The 24,299-nt window shown below is 46.5% G+C and overlaps 1 protein-coding gene across 7 annotated transcripts in view; it reads right to left on the reverse strand.

The window, feature by feature from the left end:
• Positions 1–7,670: 7,670 nt before the first annotated feature.
• Positions 7,671–24,299, reverse strand: part of ZC3H7B (zinc finger CCCH-type containing 7B) — a 48,414-nt gene continuing 31,785 nt past the window's right edge. For all 7 annotated transcript variants that reach the window (XM_077783626.1, XM_077783624.1, XM_077783627.1 and 4 more), the window contains exons 17-23: positions 23,711–23,796; positions 18,238–18,371; positions 16,575–16,680; positions 15,421–15,529; positions 13,600–13,733; positions 12,634–12,797; positions 7,671–11,879 (exon numbers count right to left, since the gene is read on the reverse strand). In XM_077783626.1, coding sequence (XP_077639752.1) covers positions 11,687–11,879; positions 12,634–12,797; positions 13,600–13,733; positions 15,421–15,529; positions 16,575–16,680; positions 18,238–18,371; positions 23,711–23,796 — 926 coding nt within the window. In that variant the 3' untranslated portion in view covers positions 7,671–11,686. The remainder of the gene's footprint in view (positions 11,880–12,633; positions 12,798–13,599; positions 13,734–15,420; positions 15,530–16,574; positions 16,681–18,237; positions 18,372–23,710; positions 23,797–24,299) is intronic.

The following is a 24,299-nucleotide window of genomic DNA, read 5'->3' on the forward strand; positions in this document are numbered from 1 at the left end:
AAATACATGTGTCTGAAGGGGGAAAAAAAAACAAGTGTGTGCTGTTAGGGGTACATGTTGGTCGCAAACACAACAGAGAGGGATCCTCTGATGTGTTCTTGAGAGGCTCTGACAAGCTCCAAGCAGTGCTCCAAGCTCCAGGCTGTTACAGGGAGATACATATGCTGCCTGCATCTGCCTGCTAACTTTTTAGCTCAGATGAAGATAGTGACATTATTTGTATGTGATGCAACGATTACTGCATTCCGTCCTAAGTTAATATTGATAATAGCATAACGTTTCTTTCTTAGAAAGTGTACATCATCCCCAAAATATAGGATTTTTCTTCTGAAGTGCCACAGAATTTTATCAGAAAGCAAACAGCCTCCTCTTAGAGCAGTGATGTATGGGAAGAGAGTTCATGAACCCTGCAAATACCTTGGTAACAGCTGGTTAAGTAAGATCTTGAGCACACAAAGCTCCTCTTCTCCTCTCAGTGAAATTCTTAGCATGGAGAAAAGGACTGGAGACAGGAGGATAAAAGTCTGATCCTCTTTTTCAGAACTTGGTGTGCTATGGTCTTTTGCTGAGTGTGGTATTTCAACAGAAGTGCCTTCATTTCTCAGTTTGTTCCTGTCTGTTTTGCCAGGCTCAGCCTTACAGTGCCAGTGTAAGTTGGTAGAAACCAGGTATTCCTACACTGGTTTGTGAGGCACAGCAATTGGACACTCTCCAGCAAAATCAGGCATGGTGTTTGGTTCCATAAGGAAATGAATTTGATTTAACCAAGTAGAAACCAAAAAGAAAGAATTACCTAGCCAGGTTGGGTGGTTGAGAATTTGAGTTTAGTTGGAGAAGATTCGTGATCTAGATCCCAATCTAATCAGGCTCAGAAATTACACAATAATTAACTTAGTAGAATTTGTAATTATGATACAACCTCTTCAGATTTTGAGCTAGTCATAACCATCAGTGGTGAAGCCATTCAGGGAGAACAGTACTATACTAACTGTGGGCTGTTACAGTGTTCTCCACCCACCCAAAGCTGGAGCCAGCAGTCTGCAGATGGTCACTGCATTCTGGCTCCTGTGAGCAAGAGACATGATCACATCTCTCCTTCCTGGAGCACAGCCTGCCAGCCAGGAGATCCATGTCCTTTTCTGAAATCTTCCAGTCCATTCTGGAAGACTGGGGTCACTCAGTCATGCCAGGCATCATTGATGTTTGGGACAGCTACTGTCATATATGCCTAGTTTCGCTTCTTATCACAGGCTGGCAAGGGAAAGTCAGTGGGAACATGGTAGCTGTCCAGTGCCAGGTGCAGCTGGACCTCCTGGTTTTGTCTGAGGCTCAAACTTGTTATGAAAGCTGAACAAACATCTGACCACATGTCTGGAGGTACCCAAGAACTTCACAGTTGTGAAGTCAGTGCTACAGCAACTGACTGACATTTGTGGCTGCAGAAAATGAAGACATTCATTTAGAGAAAATTCACAGAATCATGGAATGGTTTAGGTTGGAAAGTACCTTAAAGATCATCTAAATTGTCTCTTAGCAGTTTTAATTATTTGCCTGCAATGGACATCTCTAATTTTTTTGTCTAGAGATCTGAGAGTGATGAAATCTACATCTCATCTAGTTTTTGCCATGTCCACAAAGTCTCCTCCCAATACTGTATGTCCCTCTTGATTCAGAATCCCAGAACAGTGAGCTCCTGCCCACCAGAAGAGCTTGGGTAATATCACTAGCTGGAACCATCAACACCACCCTGTCTTCAAGCCCCAGAGAATCAGAAAATATACTATGGAGTAGAGTCATAGCAGTAGGGAATGTCTGTCTGCAACCATATCCCTGCCATGGAGAGCAAAGCATTTGGGCTGCTTTAGTGAATGAAGTTGAAATATTGTCTCTGGAAAGATGCAGGCATGGCCACAGATTACATCACTTGTGCTGGCTGCACTGTTGTCAGACCAGAGATGTTTTTATTGTTTTTGTGATCCCATTTTAGTGGAGTTGCTGGCAGCTCTGCCCCAGCCATCACTCAGAAACCCAGTCAGCCCTTAACAGCACATTTTCTCACAGACTCAACCAGCCATAGTCGGTTATACTGGCCCTAAGTGGATGGCACACAAAAGGAGGTACCTAATGTGATGGAAAAGGTCAAACTCCAAGAACACAAATTTAACTGGCATAGACCAGGGCTAACTTCACTGTATTTTCTGCAGTTCTCTTGTAGCAGCTACCCACGCCACCCAGCTGTGCTGGCTGAACCTCTTGGCACATTTGCCCAAGGAGTGTGTTCAGCATTCCTGAGGAGAGGATTGTGGGTCCTTCAACATTTGCCTTGTCCATACTCTCCATCCTTTTACAATTTTATTCAACAGAATTGTTCTTTTTTTAAGGAACCAATTCTTGTACCTTCAATCCCCTGACCTCTTTGCTTTCCTGCAGTGTTCAGATGCTTCTGCAGGCACCAAAGCATGTAAATGTCTCTTTTAAAACCTCTAATTCTACTCCTGTCTCTAACGGCTCTAGAGAGGTGTGCCATTGGGTCCAAAGTGAACTGTAGAGCAACACTGCTGAGGTGTTACTCATAGATACAGCCTTCCTAGCAGTTTGAGACCCTGAAGAATCTTTTCAGACATTCAGACCTCTGATACAACCATGCTCATTATAAGGAGCCGGGTAAGGGGGTTCTCTGTGTATGGGTCCAAGTTGACATCTTTCACTCAGCCCCAGGAGTATTCCCTCAACTCCTCCACAAGGCCGCTTTCACAGCACATCTGCAGTGGCCTTTCCTCTGTTTCTGCTCCTGCCAGTGTCTTGCTGCCTCCCTCAGACCCAAAACAAGAGCCAGTGACACACTTGGGCGTCTCCTCAGTCAGAAACTCCTGCAGATTATTGCTATGGGTCTTGTCCTTGGTGGTGGCACCTGGCTGCTTATCGATTTGTGAGGCCACCACTAAAAAAGGGAATTTAACTGTTTCTCAAGTGTGTCTGAAAGCACAGCTGATGGGGAACCCAGCAGCAGCAATGACATTTGACCAAAGAAATGCATTAGTGGTGATTATTACTAATTGCTTTTATCTCAGCTTCTTCCAATAAAGTGAAAGTTTGGCTTGGTAATCTAATGGAATGTGTCCTCTTAGAAAATAAAATTTTTTTGTCTGATTTTCTAATGACACAAAGCTTATGCAACGTTATTATGTATCCTTCCGTCCATCCATCCATCCATCCATCCATCCATCCATCCATCCATCCATCCATCCCCAGAGCATGCTACACCTTGGCAAAGTGATAAATACATTTAAATATCTTATTCTGTTTGAAAGATAAGCTAGGAAGAGGAGAGTCAAATTAATGCCTCCCCAGAGATAAAACCTGAGGAGGCTATCTGTTCTGTATGATCTGGGGCCCACTGGCAGCGACAAGGGACAGACAGAAGCCAGCAGTACTGAAGGGACTTTGCTTTTATCCAAGCAAATCCTTTGCAGAGGTCAATCACTGCTTCTTTACAGACATCTGTACAATTTTTTGTTCTTGTATTAGTTCCTAGGACAATTTTACATTCCCCTTTCAGCTTCCAGACTTAACTATTTATTTGTGTGGTACATTGGGTTTGGTAGGGAATTTTTCTCATCTTGGCAGAGGTCTGAGGCTGAGTTTCACCATGGCCATTCTGAATGGACACTTGCAACACATCCCAGAAACTTGTCTTCTTCTGGGTTGAGATGCTGCTAGTGCCAACAAACATCCATGGAGCTTCAGGGATACCCAGAATGGCAGCAGCAGGGAAGGCTGTGGCTAGACTACAAAGGTGTCAGCAGAGATCTGGGATCTGGGATCTCTGCTCTCCACAGCCAAGTGTATTCAATTAATCCAAGGGAGGAGTTCTGGCAAGCTGATTACTTTGAGAGTAGGAGTAATGAAGCCAGCATGGGAGGCTGTACAGCTGAGGAAAAAGTGGGACTCAGGCTCTGTGTTGGTTAAAGACCCTACCTGGTGCCTACAACATGGACATGTAACCCATTGGGTACTTTTGATGGTAGCAACATGTGACACAGACACCTCACTCCTGAGAGCTCCCTTCCTACCTCTGAAAGGGCTTTTTTCCCCAGCAGGGTATGGCATGCATGCATGTGCCTATGTATGTATACAAATGTGCCTGCCTGTCTCCCTGTGTGGAGGAGCAGCACTGGGATCTCCCAACCAAGCAATGAACTTCCATGGCAGGAAGTGCCTGCACCTACCGCCCGAGGCAAAAGAATTTCTAAAAACTAATTCCCCAGAACGAGTGCCAAAAAGTTAATGAGCTTTGCTTCCTCACCACCCCCGCCAAGACATCTCCCCCTTCTTGGGTGCTCACATGGCAGCTGGGCTCACCACAGCTCTGCGTGTCTGCACATGGCCTTCCCTTGTGAAGTGCCATTTGCCAGAGAACTAGGTGCTAGGCAGGGAGAAAACATGAGAGAGGGCCTTGGGATCACCAGAAGTTGTACTGTCCTGGGCAGGAAGGACACCTAGAGCTGCCTTTTTGCATTTCCCTGCTCTGAAAACATTCTGGAAGCCTGGACAGAGACAGCTTTGGGAGCTCTTGGAACAAGCTTTGGTAGGAGGCAGAGTCCAGGAGGTGCCAAGAGCAGCAATAAATCAAGGGGTTGAAATCAGGATGGGGAAATCCAAGGCCAGTGATGTTGGGCCATGGGAGATCATTGTGTGGGACAGGAAGAGACACATCCCTGTGGCTGCTTCTCTCTCAAAACCAAGGCTGCCTGTAAGGACCTGGGTTTTCTGTCAGCCATCTCTTCCTACTTACACCTGCTAAGGACAACGTGGTCCTGAGCAAGAGGAGGGATCCTGCAGTATTGTAGCACAAGAGGTCTGAGCTTGACAGAAAGGTACAGGAGTCATCTGAGCCTGGGGAAGGCATGTGAGCTGAAAGAAAACAAATTACCCTCAAAAAAGCTTTGACAGTTTGGCTGCCACTGATGCCCCAAAACCAAGACATGAACGGTCTCAAACAGGAGAGGATCCTGACTGCCTAGAGGTTCTTTTGAAACACTGCTGCTGTATTGAATCCCCACCACAGCTCCCAGGGGCAATGCCTCGCTGTGTTGCAGTTATTTTCAAGCAATTTTCCTGAAAAAAACGGAGGCCATCTCACTCCTATGGAAGCAGGACTTTCCCTCTCTGTCTCAGAGCTTTGCTGGGGTACAGATGGGGGCGCATGCCTTGGTATTCAATTAGCAAAACTATGCAGCTCTTCATCCTTCCCAACCATCTGCCTGGAGGGCTGCAACACTATTGGAAGCCCACAGCTAAGGTAGACGAAGGAAATCCACTGAGCTTAAAGGAAATATGCCAGAGAGCATATGCCAGAGCCGAGTGTTTTTCCAATTCAAAGCAATCCAAATCTACTCTGGCATCTAGCTTTAGAGACCTCTATCCCACCCCTGGGTAAATGTAATTTTTTTGATGATTAATTCAGATGGTTATGAATTACCCTATTTACAGGTTCTCTGCCTTCTTTGTGCCTCCTAAGGCTCCCTGGAACAAGCAGTAGTTTTCTGGGGCACTGCCATCCATAAGATAAAGTGCAGATATGAGCATTCCTGAAAGGGGCAATCTTGGGAGCTGCCAGGGACAGGGCTGTTGTGGTGGGAAATGAGTCAGCTAGAGCTGTCATCCGGTTTGGTCCCTGCTCTTGTCTTTGCTGCACCTGGAGCTGTTTTCAGGAAAAACCACTCCTGTCCCAGTGGCACCAAGACACACTGCTCTTGCCTGGAGGAGGAACCACAAAGAAACAAGAGGTGATAATCAATCTGGGAAGGGAGAGAAATTATGTGGAATGGACAGGTCCTGTCCACTCCCATCCTGGGGAGAAAAGGGTGAGGCTAAATGAGACATGGCTCAGCTCCTGACCAGAGTCTGCAGCTTTCCAGGAAGCCCCAATACCTGTGTGTCCACAGGACCTCTGCCTACAGCCATCCCATAGCACCCAACCAAGTCTGTTTAGTGCCTTCCTCCACCACATATCAAACAGCCTGTGTGCCCACAGCCCTTCCTCCTCCACTTCCCTCCAACTAGTCACTCCCATCTAGGCCTCTTTTACTATTTAGCTTGTTGCTTTCTGCCCCATGTTTTTCCCCCCAGCTGCCCTACAGTTATGTCCTCTGTGCCCAGCCAGTGACCAACACATCTCCCCAGCTCATGCATGTCAGGAACTCTCTGCTGCTCGCTGTGCACAGGACACAACACAACATAACCTTGTTCCTGGTTGCAATGGCAGCAGCAAATACAGTGAAGAAAAAGACAGCATTTGCATCATCTGCTGTCACTGCCCAGAAACGTTTCTCTAGAGCATGGTAGGCAGACTCCATTACAGGATTGCTTAGGATTCTCATTTGCAGCAAACTCCCTCTACCAGGCTGCTGTGTGATGGCATTAGGGGTTTCTACCCTGCTCCTCTCAACCTTCCATAGAACTTGGGTTTTTCCTGGCTGACCTGGGTCTCTCTGCCTTGTCTTTGTATCTGCTGAAATTCCTAGGAAGATCTGATTACTGAAATCACCACTCTTTTTCTTCCTCTCCAAAATACAAGTTTATTTCAGTAAAGAAACGCCAGTTTACAGCTGAGGCTCAAATCTGCAAGGAAAATAGGTATTCTTCTCCTGATGCTTTGTCTGTCTCACAGTTTGAAAATTCTGGTTTCAATTGTAGTGGAAAAGCTACCCTAAACCATTGCTAGCATGCCTCAGCATGGCCTTGTTTTTGGAATGTAAAACTAATGTCCCTCACATTGTATGTACTCAATGCACCTTGGAACTGCACATGGTCCTCATCCCTCCTGCACTACAAGAATGTGTGCAGGCCTCTTCTTTAACCAGAAGGACATGAGTGCTTATGTCTGTACGAAGGCACATCAAGATGTGTGACAAATCTTGTCTCTTCAGGCCTCACTGGATATGATCTTCTGGTCACTACCAGTTTATACAGCAGTAACAGAGCAGATCCATGGGACCCCCATGTCTCCACCACATGTCCAGTTTTGATTTTATCAAGACTCTAGATTAATCTACATCATGATAGATTCAAAAAATAAAGAATCTGGGTTTATTAATAAATGTTTTCACACTGACCTCTTCCCCCAATGCACTTTCCTCACACAGCATCCTCTCTAGGAGGAAAGTGCACAGATGCTTCCCATGACCCAAGCTGTGTGCAGCTCAGTGAGTGGGGCTAAGGACATGTTCCCTAGCAGGGTGCAGCAGCCAGGCAGAAGAACTGGCCAACCCGGTTGAACAGAGCAGCCTACACAGAAGAATCTCTATATGAAGGTGTTTACCTGATTACTGGAGTTTTCTAAACACAGGTTACCCAAACACCTGAAAGTATGTGTTAATGCAGAGCACATGGATTCTTGGCACTAGGGGTGAATCAAAACATCTTAAATACACCTAAAGTTCACTAGAGCTGTGTGTCTGAACTGCATCAACTGTTAATATGCACACAGGCAATTTTCCACTCAGCAAGAAGAGTAACAGATTATACTTCAAGATGGGAGAAAGCCACAGTGGTCCAATGCTTGATGTGCTCCCTTTGCTTCCCTCCTCACAGCAGGGAAACCTAAAAGCCAGATAAAATGCTTTGCAGGCTGTTTGAAAAACACAAACACACTCTGGATCACGAGAGGATTTAAAGTGCACACTTTTATTTTCTATTACAAAGGCTAAAAGAAGCAAGTTTGGTTTTTCTTTCTTTATTTAAGAACAAAAACAAAAATGTTGTTAAAACATCTACATATTTATCCTGATACTAGACCTTATGAAAGATACTAAGTTCTTTTTTAATAGTAAAGCGTGGTATTCTTAAATTATATTAATATGAAGACATATTAAAGGACTCAAAATCATTACTACCCAGTTCAGAACTGCAGCATCCCCTTGCTATCTTTTCCTTTCACTTGCTAAAACCCATCAATTTCTGACATACAGTTTCATGCAAGCTAAGTAGGGTATTTTTTGTTGTTTGTTTGTTTTAACTTCTCCCTGTAAAGGCCTGGTTAATTCCAATGCCAGGGCACCTAAATCCCTGCTCCTACCTAAGAATTTGGGAAAAGATTTTCACTAAGTCCTTCAGCATTTAGTAAGTTTCTGCTCTGTGTGAATGTCTGTGGTTATTTTACAGGACATGAAATTTCTTCTAATGTTACAAAATTAAAACATTAACATGTCCTTTGTTAAGAACCCTCAAATTTGGTTTTGTGCTGCAGAATTTTCTTCTCTCACACAAATAAAGAAGAGAGAGTTATCACAGGGTCTTGTGAACACCACTAAAGCAGCCCCTACAACTTGTGGTTTATCTGCTGTACAGCTGCGAGCACTGAGCATTTCTGCTGAGAGCACATAATGCATTGAAGAAAACCCTCTTGGCTTGATAAAGCAAGCCTGGGAAATCAAGTGTGAAACTTCCTGCCTTTCACAATATCCCTTTAAATAATATAAGCAAAGCCTTATATTAAACTTTACTCACTAGTTAGCAGTATAATACTCTCTCACTGAGATGGGACTGCAAGGACATCCTAAAGGGTTTCAAAAATGTGAACAGGGAAACCTGTCCCATCTCAAAGTTTATACCTATCTATATAAAACCCTCCCCTCTGTTGTTAGTTCCCTTTCCCTATCCCAAATAAAAGGCTTCATAATTAAACTGGAGATGCTGCGTTTCCTGGCCTAAGTCCTTTTCCTTTACCTTCATTTAAAAGATTCTTTCGATACCACATACATATAATATTATATAGAGCAATATATTTAATACCTGTGTATATATGCTTCATGGGAAGGGTCACATATATACACACTAAAACAAGTCTGGTGACGAAGTACTGCAACACCACAGACCAGGTTATCATATCAGGGAAAAGAAAGAGATGCTTGATGCAACCTCCATGACCATGGGCCTATGTCACATCACCTCACCCTCTCCCCATCTCAGCCCCAGCCCAAACCTCTGAAGCCCCACTGAGCAGCTCAGCTCTCATTGCAGAGACAGGGAGAGTGGACAGTGACCCACTCTGTAACTTGTTTAGGTTACATGAGAAATCATGGCTCAGCAAGTGCTAGAGTCACACTAGAGATGCAGGTTTGTTTTAAAAATAAGAAACACATTCCAGTGTCCCCCAGTCCAGATTTCTTTCCTTGGCATCTCTGCCCAAGAAGGGCAGAACAAGTTAACCCAGGAGCTGATGCCTGTCTCCTCCCATCTCTAAAGTTGACCACTTTAGCACAAGGATGACCAGGAGAAGATACCATAGCTACCACAAAGAACAAGGAGAAAATACAGCCCTGACCACTCAAAACCTGCCATGTCTGGTATTGCTCATAGCAAACCAGAGACTAACATCCATATTTTAAGGGAGAGGGAAAAAAGATCAGCAGAAAAGTGGCTAAGTTGTCCAGGAAAGAGGCTGAGTCCCCATCCCCAGAGGTATTGAAAAATACATGTAGATGTGGCACTTTGGGACATGGTTTAGTCTGGGACTTGGCAGTGCCAGGTTAACAACTGGACCTGATGATCTTCAAGGTCTTTTTCAACTTAATGATTCTAAGGGCAGAAGTGCATTCCATTTACTTAGAGCACGCCATGTCTCTGGAAAGATTCCAGCACTCTACTCCATAATTGGACCCTAAATATCCCAGTGGAGCTGAAGTACCCTCCTGAAGGCTGGTTTACAAAGATGACAGCTGCCCCACACCATTTCCACATCTCCTGATTTCCACATCCCATCTCTCCTGAAGCTCTGAACCCCAAGCATATGGGAGCAGAGAAGAATAGGAGGACACAGCAATGTTAAAACACCAAGAGGTTCCTGCCCAGATTGTATTCACCATGGATACAGCCCTACCAGCCCCAAGGGCTCTGAGACTGCTGTCCCAGGAGAATCTGTGTGAAAAAGACAACCCTGACAAAGGCTGGGAGGGAGATGTGTTTGTGTTTGACTGGATGGTGCCATCCATGCATGCAAAACTGCAGAGCAGAGCTGGACTGCAGACAGGAGAAGCAGAGGGAAGTTCAGAACAAGGACACATTTACTGCTTACAGGATGAGACTGCCAGAGAGGACAAGGCTGGCATGCAGAGCAGCAGTGCTTCTCACTGCTGCCACTTAAAAAAGCAAAACTTCTGTCCCAGCATTCAGCATTACTGGTTACCTCATCAAAGCTCACATCAGGCAGCACAAGAACAGGCCATGGCTGGGTCCCGCTGTGCCACTTGTTCTCCACCACTGTGTTCCTGCTCTGGGTTACATCCTGGTTGCACTGTGCATCCGCAAGCTCTGTGCTCTGGCTCTGAGGTGGAGGGGGCTGGATCTCTGGTACTGGTAAGTGCTCCCAGCTGGATTCCCACTAGTTTAACAGTGCCTGTGCTTCGCAGTGGTGTCTTTTTAAATGGGTCCCCACCCAATTCTTCTGGCAGTGCAGGGAAAAATGCAGCTCTAAGTAACCAGAAACACATGCCATTTAAAGAGCAAGAAAGAACACCACTACCTCCCTCCCTCCCTCTCTTCAGGACACAAGGCAGCAGAAATACAGATTCCTTTTGGTGACCACCTCCCTCCTGACTGATAATGCTGTGTGGACTTCAGTGACACACAGTGTGTCACAGACTCCACTATACCTCCTAGATGGGTTCTGTTATACTTGCACCAGTCACACCAGCCAAAAAAACCAAATCCTTACTATCGGCCCTGAACACTTGCACACACTGAAAAGGACATCTAATGAGAAGTCACCAGCTTGCTTTCTGAGTACAGTCAGCTGAAGTTTGAAGTCACCTACAACCCAGTTCCCGCTGCTGCAAGCAGTTTTATAACTTTACTACTTTTACCTTGCACTCCTTATACCACACAGCTGTTATCCTCCTCAGCACTAGCTGATGCCTCAGGGTAAATAATATAGACATCTGGAACATAAGCCTAGATCTTTTAAGCCAAATCTAGTGGTTTTCCTTCTTTGCACCACAATTCCTGTTTTTTCTGGTACCAAGTTCCCAGAAGAGCAGGAGGGCTGCAGCAGAGTAAGTGGAGCTTAGTCTGCAGCACTGATAAAAGGAACATATGAAATTCACAGTTACCTTATCACCAGATTTCATAAAATCATAGAATAGTCTGGGCTGGAAGGGACCTTAAGATAATCTAGTTTCAATCCCCCTGTCATTTAGAAGGACATCTTCTACTAGACCACATTGCTCAGAGCTCTATCCAACCTGGCCTTGAACAGTTCCAGGGATGGGGTATCCACAACTTTTCTGTCCCTCTCTCTCAACTTTGTCCTCTAGACCTCTGCAGTCATACTCTGAACTGAAAGGCAGAAGAATGACACAAGGAGAAATTCTCTGATTTGCAGCCCAATACAGACTGAATTAATTACTTTGACTGAAGGACAGTGAAAACAAAAAGATGAAGTAGAAGGAGAATTTAGGGGAAAGAAGAGAGAAAAGATGGATCATAAACTCAGTGAGTGTGGCGTCGCTGGCCAACAAGAATCAAATTCACAAATTCAGTCACTAATAAATCACTGTCTCATAATCTTAAAACAAAACAAAAGAAAAAATTCTCTTTGCGAGACACAGATCTCGCTCTCCCTGCTACTGCCACTTGGAAAACCCACCCTGTGTTTCTGCAGCTGACAGACTCCCCCCAGCTCATACTATACGTCATCCCGCAATAGGAAGTTGTATTTCCCGAAGTCGTCATCCCTGGGGCAGAGCAGCATGTCCTTGCGAGCCTTGGCCAGTTTCTGTTTCAGCACTTCCCTCCGGTCTAGCCACTCGGTCAGCTCGTCCTGCCCATGGGCATAGCGACACTCCTCTCCCTCAGGACAGGCCTTGTTCTTCTGGAACCTGCCAGCACAAGGAGCACAGTCAGGAGGGCACCCTCAGTACACGGACTTGAGCTCTCTGGGGTACTTTATCAGGACCCACTGAAACATGCTGTGAACTCTTCTTTTTAAGGGTGAACTGATTGTCCTACAAACCCATGTGCAGGTGGGAAAGACATCAAGACTGGGGAAAACACAGAGCAGCAAAATGAGAAGTGTATACAAGGGAATTTAGTCAAGAGCACAAAAAAATGTGAGCTGGAATTGGACCAACAGGGATGAGGAAAAAGCAATGCACAAGAGAGGAAATGCCAGGTAACCAGCATGAAAGACAATAACCTTCTTGCTAACCCAAGTGGCATTTTTAACCATCACAAACTTTCTGAAGGCACCTTCAAGTGCTGATTCAGAGGGCTTGAGACATTCAAACCATTTAATAAGGCACCTGGGATTCCCCAAAGCACTGGGCCAAGGAGACTGTTCAGCAGCCTGAGAGTTGAGAGCATCCTGGCTATGAAGAGCACAGGTGCAGATAGGAAGCTCTCCTTTTCTAAAGACACATGCTCAGGAATGTGTTTTTACCCCTCAGTATTATGGCTGAGCACCTCTGTGATCCAACAGCAGCCTGTCACCCAAACCTGTCATCTCATCCCACTCCTCCTCCATGAAGAAGTCTCTGAGAACTTGGTGAGAGGATGAAGAGGGATGACAGAGGCCCTGGGTCTGTTACCCTGTCCCTGCAGCAGTGGCACAGGAGGGAGGTGAGACAATGGTACCTCTCGCAGAGCCGGAATTCGCCCATGGGGAAACGGTAGCTCCAGCAGCTGGAGTCACTGTCTGAGGTGAAGACCTTCTCCTTGTGCTTCTCTGACTGGATGTGCTGCTGCCATTGCTTCTTGCTGTTGCTGTTTTTCCCACAGAGCCAGCAGTGGTAGCCCATCTAACCAGTGCAGACAGGGAAAAGGGCCAGTCAGTGCAATAACATTCACATCCATTGGCCTTCCTATGCTGGAACTCCCTCTCCCCTTTCCTTCCAGAGCATCCTGGAAGCTCCATTCAGTCTATGACTACCCATGTTTCTCTGCTATATTGTATTTAGGGCACTGTGCTGACACTAAAGGGGAACAGAGGAGATGCTCTGTCAGAGTTTATCTATGGCTCAAACAGGCTTAGGGGACAGGGCAGCTCAGTTCATTGACATGGTCCCCCTGCCCCTGTTGATGGCCCCAGTGGGGTCTCACTGCAAGGTGCCCAGGTTCACAGGCAATGCAGAACTCTTCAGCAGCACAGACCCTTACATCAGTACCACCCATAGCATAAGGAAACACATCTGCCTCTGGTTTTCTAAGGCTTCTGTGTCAGCTCTTCTCCAAGCTTCTCCCCTTCTGACAGGCCTGCAATGGTTTTGCCAGCTTGCCCAGGAACCCTGGAGAGAGGCTGAGCCTATGCAAAAGGGAACCTAAGATAGACTCATAATGACTTGGGGATTAACAGAAAAGCCATTGTAGAGCCTTGCTGACCCCAGGTCGATCTCTTCCCACTTCAGCTATGCTGCTCTTTCTGTGCTGCTCCAAGCTGTCCATTTAACCTATGTTAATACAGGCTCTGTATTAACTGTATTAACACTAGAGCAATGCAGTCTCTGCTAGCCACACCTGAAGCACAGGAGAGAGGCAGGCTAGCAGCATTACGGAAGAGGACAAGAAGGAGAAGGAATGAATGACAAGAGATCAGCTTATTACCATGATGTCTGCATAATCAGTGGGCATCTGGATCTGTTTCTCCCCTTCTCGTGACGTGAGTGGTGTTCCCTCTCCAGGCTTCCCAGGATTGTGTTTCTTTAGCCACATGTCATACGTCTGCTGCATATCTAGTACTGCACAAAGGCAACACATTAAGCCACTCAACAACCTCCCACCTGCTGCACAAACTATGAGAAAAGGACAAATGCTGGGGCAGCCCTTCCCTCCCCTCCCCTTGCCTGTGCAGCAGCACCAGATTGAAGGCTTGTGCCCCATGTCACCTCCTCAGATAAGATCTTGGGGGAGAGGAGGCAAATTCACACCACACCACCTGGCATGAGGGAGTGTCTTCTATCAGTTGAAGGGCAACTGGGGCAAGAGCCACACAAACTTTTCAGAAAGGTGGCAACGTGCTGCAAGATCTCCTTGGAATTCACCCCACAAGATGATTAGCCAAGAGGCCGGATTCTACTTGACCTCTTAGAAGACATCTCATCCAGCCAAGAAGCTAAGGCAAGTTTCAGATCCATCTCTTCCCTCTAAGCCCAAGCTTCACCCTCAGCACTAGAGAGGGAGGAGAGCCCCTAAGCAAGCTGGCCACAGGAAGCACTGCAGAGGGCAGGAAGACCTAATGATAGCTTGCTCTAAGTTCAAAACCTGCCCAGAGAACTGAGGTTGATGTCTCTCATGGCTTTGGATTTAAAAGCCACTCAACATACTTCTGGGAAGGGAAATTTGAAGTGGAAGCTTTAAGTAGACATCTGCTTTTGCAAGATCAGCTCCTGAGAGAGGCTATGGAAACATAAATGTTTGCAGATATTGATATGATGCTCTAAGTATGATGCATTAGTGATTTACTCCTTGCTAAATGAGTAATTGAGGAACTTGAGGTAACTGGGGATAATGAATGCAAGTTCCCCCAAACTGAGACAACACTGTTGTTTGAACATTCACTTTTGTGCTTGAGCAAACACACCCAGACTTGTCTCATGTGCTTTAAAGGCCCCAGCAATTAAATGCTTTGAACTGCAACAATTAACAGTTTGGCTCAGCAGAGAGAAGGACCCTCCACAGAACCAAAAAAAAATTCAGGATAGGCCTGAAGTCCTTCAGGCTTTCCAGCAGCTCCAACAGAGACAGGTGAGCACCTGGACAGCTGGCCCTTTTTCCCCAGCCTCCTGTTGATCTGAATAAACAAAGATTTCTGCCACAGAGCTGGCTGTCCAGGATATGGGCAACCCCCCAACTATTGCCCAAAAGGTAAGCCTGCAGAATTAAATACAGACAAATTCCTCTATAAAGGCACCACCCAACGATTTTCTTATTCAGGATCTCAACTCCACCCCTTTGAATACAATGCCATGAGCAGGGAGGGCCACAGCCCAAGACCAATGAGCAGAAATAGGTAAGACAGCCAAACCAGAAAGAAGACAGACAAGAAAGATACAGGAGCAGCTACAGGCCAGGACTGGTGCTTTGGCAAAGCTCCATACAGAGCCAGGCCTGGGACATTATAGGCAACAGGAGGGACAGTACAGGGTGGATTCTAAAATGATGCAGAAAGAGAGGGCAGCAGTGAAGCAATGTAAGACATAAAACTATTGTGCACTAGTCCCACAGCAAGGGACTCAAGAGATACATGCACATTTAAGAAAAAAGCAGCTACAGACAGACCTGACCCATAATCCCACATAAACTCATGGCAACAGCCTTGTCCAGCTCCATCTCTGTTGTCAAGAATATGTCTTAACATACCCTCTAGATGCCCAAATGTCCTCTTCCCTCTCCCCAAACTCTTTGGCCCACATTTCCCCCACTCACTTTTATTTTCCTTCATGAAGGTCCACATGTCTCTTTCCTCAGGGCTGTGGGCAAAGGAGCAGTTGCCCACATACTGGCATTTCCTGCCATTCTGTGCATGGATACATAACTGTTAAAAGAGAGAGAAAAATTTAGCATCTGCACAATCAGTCCTTGCTAGAGGGGAAAGTAGGTTTGATAGCCAGCTGAGGCATTAAGTTGCACAGGAGAGATTGCCAACAGGACACTATATATCATTAACTCATGATTCTTTTCCTCAGTCTCCTGATGACATAAACACACAGGCAGTTCAGCACCTGCTGCCATTTCCATAGGTGACTGGGTACAGACACAGGGCAACAGCAGGAAGCATCCTGGATTGACCCAACAGTGCTTCCTGCTGATGAAGCTGCTGGTCCCCAAAAGCGACTCATTCTCCAGCCATCTCTGAGTGGGTGAAGAGTGGCATTACAGATTGCACCACACTGGTGCACATACGGCTACCAGCAGCATCATTGCCAGAGAAAATGAGAAACTTTCTAAACATCGTATTTACTGATCATCTCTCATCCCCCTGTTCTGGCACAAAAGGAGCACCTACAATAGGGTAGGGCGAAGGAGTTTTCTTCTTTCAGGGAAAAAAGAAAGAAGAGGGAGAGAGGAACTCTCTATCATAACATTTGGGGCTGGGGTTGGAGCCGGGATATCTGAACTCAGCTTTTTAGCTGAGTTCTTAGTTTTGCTTTCAAAACCCATTGTGAGCAAGTTTCACAATCTATAGTACACAGTCACAGCAAAGGCAGGGACAGGCTTCTCCTAAGCATTTCGCCTCTCACCCACATTGAGAAACCCTGACCTAAGGGGAGTGTTAAATTTCATTCCCAAACCCTGTGCCAGACAGAGATGCATTAACAACTCTTGTTATGCATCAGCAGCAACACTGGAAACTCGCATTTGTGCGTTGAGTGGATTAAATGGGTGCTGCTCCTTCTTCTGCTCCATCTTTTTGCTGGATGTATTTTGCTGCTGTCAGTCTGTCCTTACCTCCCATCTCAGCCATCATTGCTTTTCTCCCTGAGAAGTCTTCAAGGGAGCAGCCCTCAAAACACTGCACCGCGGTGGAAAGTAAAGGGAAAGGGATGGGGCACCTGGCCATGCCGGGTGTGGGGGCTTACATCATATTGCTGTGGGAAGTTACGGATGGAAGGCAGTGGTCGGACTGACACCCACTTCTTCTTAGCTTTGGACATCACCAGCAGGACACGGCGTTCCTTTGTCCAGCTGAAGAAGAGAGGATCAATCAAGAGAGACATAAGAAAGAGCAGAACAAATGTTCAACCTCAGAGACCCTTAAATACTGAAAGATGAACAGATCCTCCTGTCCAGCTTGTGCATGTCTAGGAACAGCCACATAGTGCAGGGACATCTGTGATGGAGAAACCACAAGAACACTGTTTAAGGAGGACTTCTCCCTGTAAATATTACCTATTTCCTGGGATACCGCTTTTCAAAAAGCCACAAAAATCTCCCCCAAATCTCGCATGGCATCACCACAGATTATTAAACAACTGCATTCCATCCTTTGACACAACCAATTCTTGTGCAATCAGATCCATGAAGAACACTTGGGAATATTTTCTGCTTGAAAGGTGCAATAGAAATGCAAGTCATTACAAGCACTACCTTATGAACAGTGCCAGGAAGTATTTATTCTCCTTCAGCTCCAGCAACAGATCACCATGAGATACCCTGAGCAAAATCCCCAGATCTATTCAGCAGCTGCACAAAAACGTGTTATTTTTCCCATCCCAGGAAGCAATCCTCATCCACTTACTTCCTCCAGAAACTGCTGCTTCTGTCTCTTCTTCAACGGAAGTGTTACACTTACAATAGGAAGCTGGACTCTGCCTTTGTGGCTTGTGTTATAGAAAGAGAAGTTCTATAAACCCATCCTATCCCTGCAGGCTGCCTGGGTGAGATGGGCCAGAGTTTCCATGACCAAACAGTGACTTCCCAGCCACTATTTGTCTTCTAGGGGACTTATAAGACAGATAGAGAAAATTTTTTTTAGTGGGGCCTGTAATGTTGTAACAAGGGGTAGTGTCTTGAAACTAAAAGAGGGTAGATTTAGACAATATGTAAGGAAGGAATTTTTTATGATGAGGGTGTTGAAACACTGGCACAACCCAGAGAAGTGGTGAATGCCTCATCTCTGGAAACATTCAAGGTCAGGCTGAGCAATCTGATCTAGTTGAAGATGTGCCTGCTCATTGCAGGATGGCTGGATTAGATAACCTTTAAAGGTCCCTCCCAATCCAAACTGTTCTAGGATTCAATGCTTCTATTACACCACACATTCTCATGGGCCCCAAGGAATCAAGAGATGCAAACAGACATGACATGCATCACAGAGGAGCAACCAAAGCAGTGAAAGAGCCAAGGAAAACTAATTTAAAAGGAAGCAGAGTATCTTGAATTATTGCTAATTGTGACGAGTATGACATCTGCAAATAGCTGAGAGTATAAACATGTGCAGAGGAGAACTCTGTTAGTTCTCTGTTAGCAACTGGGAGAAAAGAGAATTGTGGGAGCTGGACTGCCTGTGCCAGCAGTAACAGTCTGCACGATGCTGGCAGCAAATACACACAGTAAAGAGAGAAGGAAGCTGGAAAACAGCTATCTGCAATGCCTCTGTTTGCTATAGTGACAAGCAGTGAGAGGCTGCTAGGAAACCTTACAGCCTCTTCCAAAGATGCCAAATGAAGCCCTGGAGAAGGTAGGATGAAAAATTCCTGCCCTTGAAGAGCAGTAGAGGAAAGAGAAGGTTGAATTGCTCACCAATGGGGGGCTTTGGCACTACAGTACTTGAGGTCTTTATCTGGCTCCACCAGCTGCCCATTCCTCCAGCACTGGCCACACACAAATTTCATCTGGAGGTCAAAGGTGCTTGACGTGGGATTCCGGGAAGAAGCCTAGGAAAAAGAATCACAGCCTCAGGCAAAGAGAGGCAAAATGCACCCCCCAAACCTGCCACAGAGATGCTGGCTTGTCCCTGCACACCTGTGTGCCAGCGACAAGCCAGATTAAATCAGCTCTCCTTTGCCAGCGTTAGCTGTTGGCCTAATGAGATACCAGACAGGAGCAAAACCACCGCTTGCTTCAGCATGGTTTCCTGGGTTTTGACATCTGGCCAAAAGCACAGACAGCCTGGCAGCTTCCAGCACTGACCAGGCCTGGCTGTGAAACCCCTGCAGTGTACCTCCGTGTACAGACAAGCTCTATGAGACTTGTCCCAGAGCTTAATCCCCATTTCCCTGCAGGGAGGGCAATCCATGTCCCACTCTGCCTGTGGAGAGCGCTTGGTCAGCTTGGACCAAGCTTGGACAGCCCCCTTGGGAGGAACCTGGACCATATCACAATGCAGGACACAAAACGCCTGCTTTTGGATGAAGAACCTCGTGTCACACCTAACATTTCACACAATGAAGTCAGAGCTGGATCCACTTGTTGATATCCTTCCAAGCCTTCTCACAGTTCCTCTGCACCGCATTTCACAAGCAGTTAAATCATAGTCTCTGAACAGAGGTACAATGCACATATTTCATATCCTCTCAGCCATTGCACTTACTGCCCCCACCCTACCTGAGAAGGCTAGTTTGGGATTATGAATAACAGATTGTGGAGAAGGAAAAAAAGAAAAGGAGCCAATCTCATAACACTGCTGCCTCATGCTTTCTGAGCAAATCTCTGGAAAACTTGCATTCTGCATCATCACTGGAAGAACATAAGGCTGGTATCTCCAGTTTATTTCCAAACCAAAAAGCAAACCCAACTAGATGCCAGTGGCCCTGGGCATGGGAGTGTATGAGAGTACAAGAGAACACCCTGGTCATCGAGCTGGCCATGAAGCACAAAGGTCACACACCAGCAAAACAATTCTCTGCCTGTCAGCCACATCAGCAGCCCATCCCACCTGCCATGCCTTGACTTTAACCCTGAGCATCTCACAAGAACCAGACATGCAAGCCGTGTCCCTGAAGAGCAGGTTTCTGCCAGCAAATGATTAGCAGCAGCATGGAGCCTGGCTGCATCCCTCTGTGAAGGGAAAACAGCAAGCACAGGCAGCACAGAATCAAAGCATTTCCCAGGAGACACCACATCAGCTATCAATTACCACTCTGCATCCTCCAGATATAGTCTTTTGGAGAATCAGAGGTGACATATAAAGGGTTCTCTGTCACTGTGAAAAGCTGACTAGGGAGCTGACCTCACCTGTGCTGCATACATGAAGCCATCAGTTCTCTGATGTCCCAGCAAAAGAAAACCAGCATCTCTTTTGAAAGAGGATAATCTCTTGTCTGGGAGAATGACCTTTCTGGTGACTCCCAGCACATGACTTGTTCATCACTTGCTGTCAGCTGTCACCTGTGCTGGTGACCACCAAGAACACATCAACGTGAGATTTTCTACCAGGCTGTGAGATGAGCATAGTTGAGATTTGGGCTACCATGAAAGGCAATAACGTGCCTCCCTCTCAGATATGTTGCCTTTGAACAGTAGCTTTAATCTCCACTTAGTCTTCAAAGGCCACTACCGCTCACTACTGACCCATAAACCTACAGCCTATGGTAACAAAACGGCACTGCTAGCATATTCCCTTGTATCAATCCCATGCTATCCTCCTGGTGACGTATCTCTCAGCACAGCCAAGAAGCTTTGCTCAAACCTACTGACCCAGCAAAACTAAACACTGAGTGTCTCCAGAAGAGATGAGATCAGAGAGAAAGAAAATATCTCTCAGGTAGTTCTGGTAATCTGGGCTACTTTTTCACAAATTCTTAACCAAAAGAAGCCCTGTGCATTTCTTCATCTGAGTCATGCAAACTGCTGGTCAATTCAGTGGGCAGGTATGCTCCCAGGGGATTAGGAGCCAAGCAAAAATTCAAAGCGGCTCCTGTTAATGCTACATGACTGTTTTTGTAAAGGCAAGAAACACACCTGGCAGACTGCTGATAACCAACAGTGTGGAAATTATATCACATGAGGCTCTAGCAGACTAAGCCAGGCAAAAGTGCTGTGGGCTATGGCACCACCCCTTGCTATGAAGCCAGACAATACAGTGCTAACTATGCACCATAGCAACCAAATAAATACAAGTCTCTGGTATGACCGCTCTCCAGTTCAGGCTCTGCAGAAAACAACAGACCCTGCACAGCCATTCATGTCTCCCAGCTTCAGGAACCCCTCTGAGTGATACTGAAATGTCCTCTGGAGGAGCCACATACCACAGGGGACTATATGAGGAGCCCAGGTTACTCAGCCACCTAACTGAGTGAACAGTACTTAGGTGCAAGTACTCCTTAATGGAGACATTTTTTTCCTCTCCATGCTTAGATTGATAATTCTGGGGTGAGCTTTCAGGGGGTTTCTGGTGCTGGCTAGGGGAATAAAAACAAAACAGTTCTTGAAAACCAGAAAAAATGAGGGCTAAAACCCTTCCGTTTGCTGGGATGTGATGAGAGGACACCCAGCTCCCTACAACAGCCCCTCTTCCTGACTGGCTCTTCAATCTGTGGCCACTGGGTTTACTCGTACAGCAGCTGCTGTGAGGCCAAATTTGTGGGGCCAACTGCAAGACTCCCATCAGGTGCTTGTCAAGCAGTGTATCTTCATTTTTCACTTCTTGCTAAGCATCATGACCTTCACTGTCACAGTTACTGGGCCCCTGCATGCTGCCTGCCTCTTTTCTCCACAACTGGACAGCTGTGGGTGCTGAGTCCAGCTAGCAGCTGTGACAAAACTGCAGCAAAATCCCCCAGAGCGACTTTGCTTCCGCTGACCAGAGGGCACTGGAGTGAGAGTGGATCACACGGGATGATGGGAAGGAGGGGTCTGTTTTTACAGCACTCCTGGAAAGTTGTCTTTGCCAGGCAGCCAACTTTGAAAGCTGGAAAGACACTGAGAAAACTCTGAGTCATGTTAGCCTGCTTGGACAGGAGAAAACAATGGCAAATTAAACATTTCTCAACAGATAGCTAGTCCTGCCCACAGGGTGTTTGGCAGCAAGCCTGAATCTCATCCCAAAGCCCAGCCCGCTGGGTGAGGACGTGCTGTTGCCAAAGCCATGGTGTGCTGCTGTAAACACATGCATCTGACTGACTTGACTGCCTCCCTGCACAGTGCCAGTGCCCATGCCAGGCTGTCAATCCTTAGAGACGGCTGGTGGTGCTGCTGGTAGGCACTTTTTCACTGTACCAACATGGCTGCTGCTTTGCCTCTGCACCCTGGAAGGGTTGTGGGTGCAGTCCAGCTCTGTGACAGGCATTTATGGGCTACAGCCAGACTTTGCCACTAGTCATTAGCCCTAGCACTGCCCACAGGGCCCAGAAACTATAGCTCTCTACCCATTTCCTGATGTAGCAGGCTCTGGCATTTTCTTTCCTGATCTGGTCCCTTGCAAGCCAGAAATGGAACCCTCACTTAGCATCCAGATCCCACATGCTTCAGAGGACATTCTCTGACCATGCCTACTGTACAGCTTATTCTTCCAGCAGCAGCACCTCCACACAAAGATGAATTTGAAACCACAAGGCTTATAGGAAAACAGCTATCCATTTATCTTTTTTTAATCCCCTCATTACACACAGAAAACGGCAAGACAGAGCTTTCTTGAAATGCAGGTAAATTCACAGCAGGCAGGACAGAACGAATCTCTGGACTGTGCTCTTTTGGGGTAAGGCATATATGGAGCAAGGATTGCTGATATAAATCCAACTGTTGTCACAAACTGCTGCAAATTCACATTTAGTGTCCTCCCATGTGGAAATGCAGGCTACTGCCTCTGTTCCCTCTCCAGGCAGAAAGAGATCACAACCAGCTCTGGTTGCAGGCACCATTCAGATCATCCACTTCTCATATAATACAGGACACAGAAACTTGTCCTGCTCAGCTTCCTGAGAGTTTAGAACATATTCCTTAAGCAAGTCAGACAGTTCCGGGAACTACAGACCTTGGTTATTCTGTACTGCTGCTTCCCATTCCTCTCCTCCAACTGTTTCAGACCACAACAGCTGCACGGTTTATTGATGAGTATCCCCTTGAAGATGAATCCATCACATGCAGCATAACCAGTGCATAGGTGGACACAGAGCCCACTGCAAGTATCAGTGCAGTCACCTGCATCTTTTCTGTTAGGCTAAGCTATACCCATCAGACCTTCCCAGAGATGCTTCCCCAGCATCTCTGGGAAGATGCCCTACAACCTTCAATACCCTACAGCCTTCAGAACACTTTTGTTTGCACACAACCAAGACAAAAAACAGCAGCTAAACATCACATGAGTGATTCAGATTCCTCTTCTATAAAAGACCTCCTCTACAGGGTGCTCACAGACTGCTCTGGCAGCAGTCTCTGCAGAGGAACTCCTAGGTGACAGACCCCACACAAAGGAGAAACACTCTTGCTTGAACAGTAAGGCACACGCCAAGGGATGGCAAGCTCAGGTTCGCCAAGGTTAAGCAAAGCTGTCAAATGGGAACAAAAAGGATCTACACCACATTCCCCACCATTGTCCTGTTCTAATGGCAAAAACTGCTTTTGTTCAAACTCAGGACTGGGCTGGGAATTGTCCTCACTGGGTGGGCTCTGCTCCTACAGTACAGAAATCCTCTCTGGGATAAAAAAAAAAAAAGGATAAGACAGCACTGCTCATAACCAACAAGACAGAGGAAAGCAAACAAAGAAAAGCCCTTTGCTTCTAACCCCTCTCACACTACCCTGGTATGCTCTTGGCAGTGCTGGAGGGTGCAGCCCTCCACACTGAGAGACTGGTGGAAAAAAAAAAAGGCAAAGCTCCCAGCCTCCTCCTGGTAAAGCACCACTAAGGTCTCTGTCATCCTCAACAGCATTTGGGCTGCCAGTTCCACCCACTCTTGCATTCAGATCAGCTCTATATGTCATGAGTCATTCTAACTGCTCTACCACCCCTTGGCCACTAAAGGGCAGCAGGACATATTTGGTCCCCACTCTATGACCACTGCCCCAAAATCTCCCAGTTTCACCAGCAAGGTGTAACACAAAACAACATTCTTATGTGTGTTGCCCTCGGTGACCTGGAGGCTTCACCCTAGCAGGAAACAGAGCAGATAATAAATCTGCAAAACATGGCACAAAGCTCAACAGCTCTCCTCCACCTCAGTGGCCAACCTGGTCTGCCTGGGCTGTCAGGCACAATAGTGGGAGCAAAAGAGAGAAAGGGCTGGAACCATTGAGAACAAAATCTGTCTCCAAGCCCTAGGAGAACCTTACTTACCACACTGTTCGCTGGTTTGCTGGCATGTGCCTCCACCTGCTGCCAGTACTTCTTGGACTCCTGCACGATATCTTCATGGGTCATTCCTGGGAACAACAAGAAGACAGAACTAAGCTACACTCCTTTGGCCAAGAGAAGAGAAGGAGGAATTGCAGGACTTGTTAGTTTAGGCTTAGTAACCCAGGAGTAGCTGACAGCTCCCAACAGTCCCCCTGGTAATGTCTGGACAGAGTTGTGACAGAACCCACCACAGAATATGTCTAATCCCTTGCTAAGGAAGCTCCTCTCTGCACAAGCCAAACCAAAGGAGAAGAGTTCAGTCTCCTGGGCTTATTCACACTTGGCTTTCTGCTCAAGCAGTCTGCAAAGGACCCAGACACTGCTTCCAAGCCAGTATTTCAAGGGTCAAGAGCTTGACAAAGGCTGTCCCTGACCCCCATATTAGCAGATTCTACCAAGGTCCTAAAAGCAATGCTTTGTTACTATTGATCTACTGTATATGGAATTTTTGCTTCTAGCTTGGAAGACAACAGATACCCACTAAGACATCTAGCATCTCCAAGACCCCAGAAGTCTCACCTATTACCTG

Source organism: Lonchura striata, chromosome 5, assembly GCF_046129695.1.
Source record: "Lonchura striata isolate bLonStr1 chromosome 5, bLonStr1.mat, whole genome shotgun sequence".
NCBI classification, from domain to species: domain Eukaryota; kingdom Metazoa; phylum Chordata; class Aves; order Passeriformes; family Estrildidae; genus Lonchura; species Lonchura striata.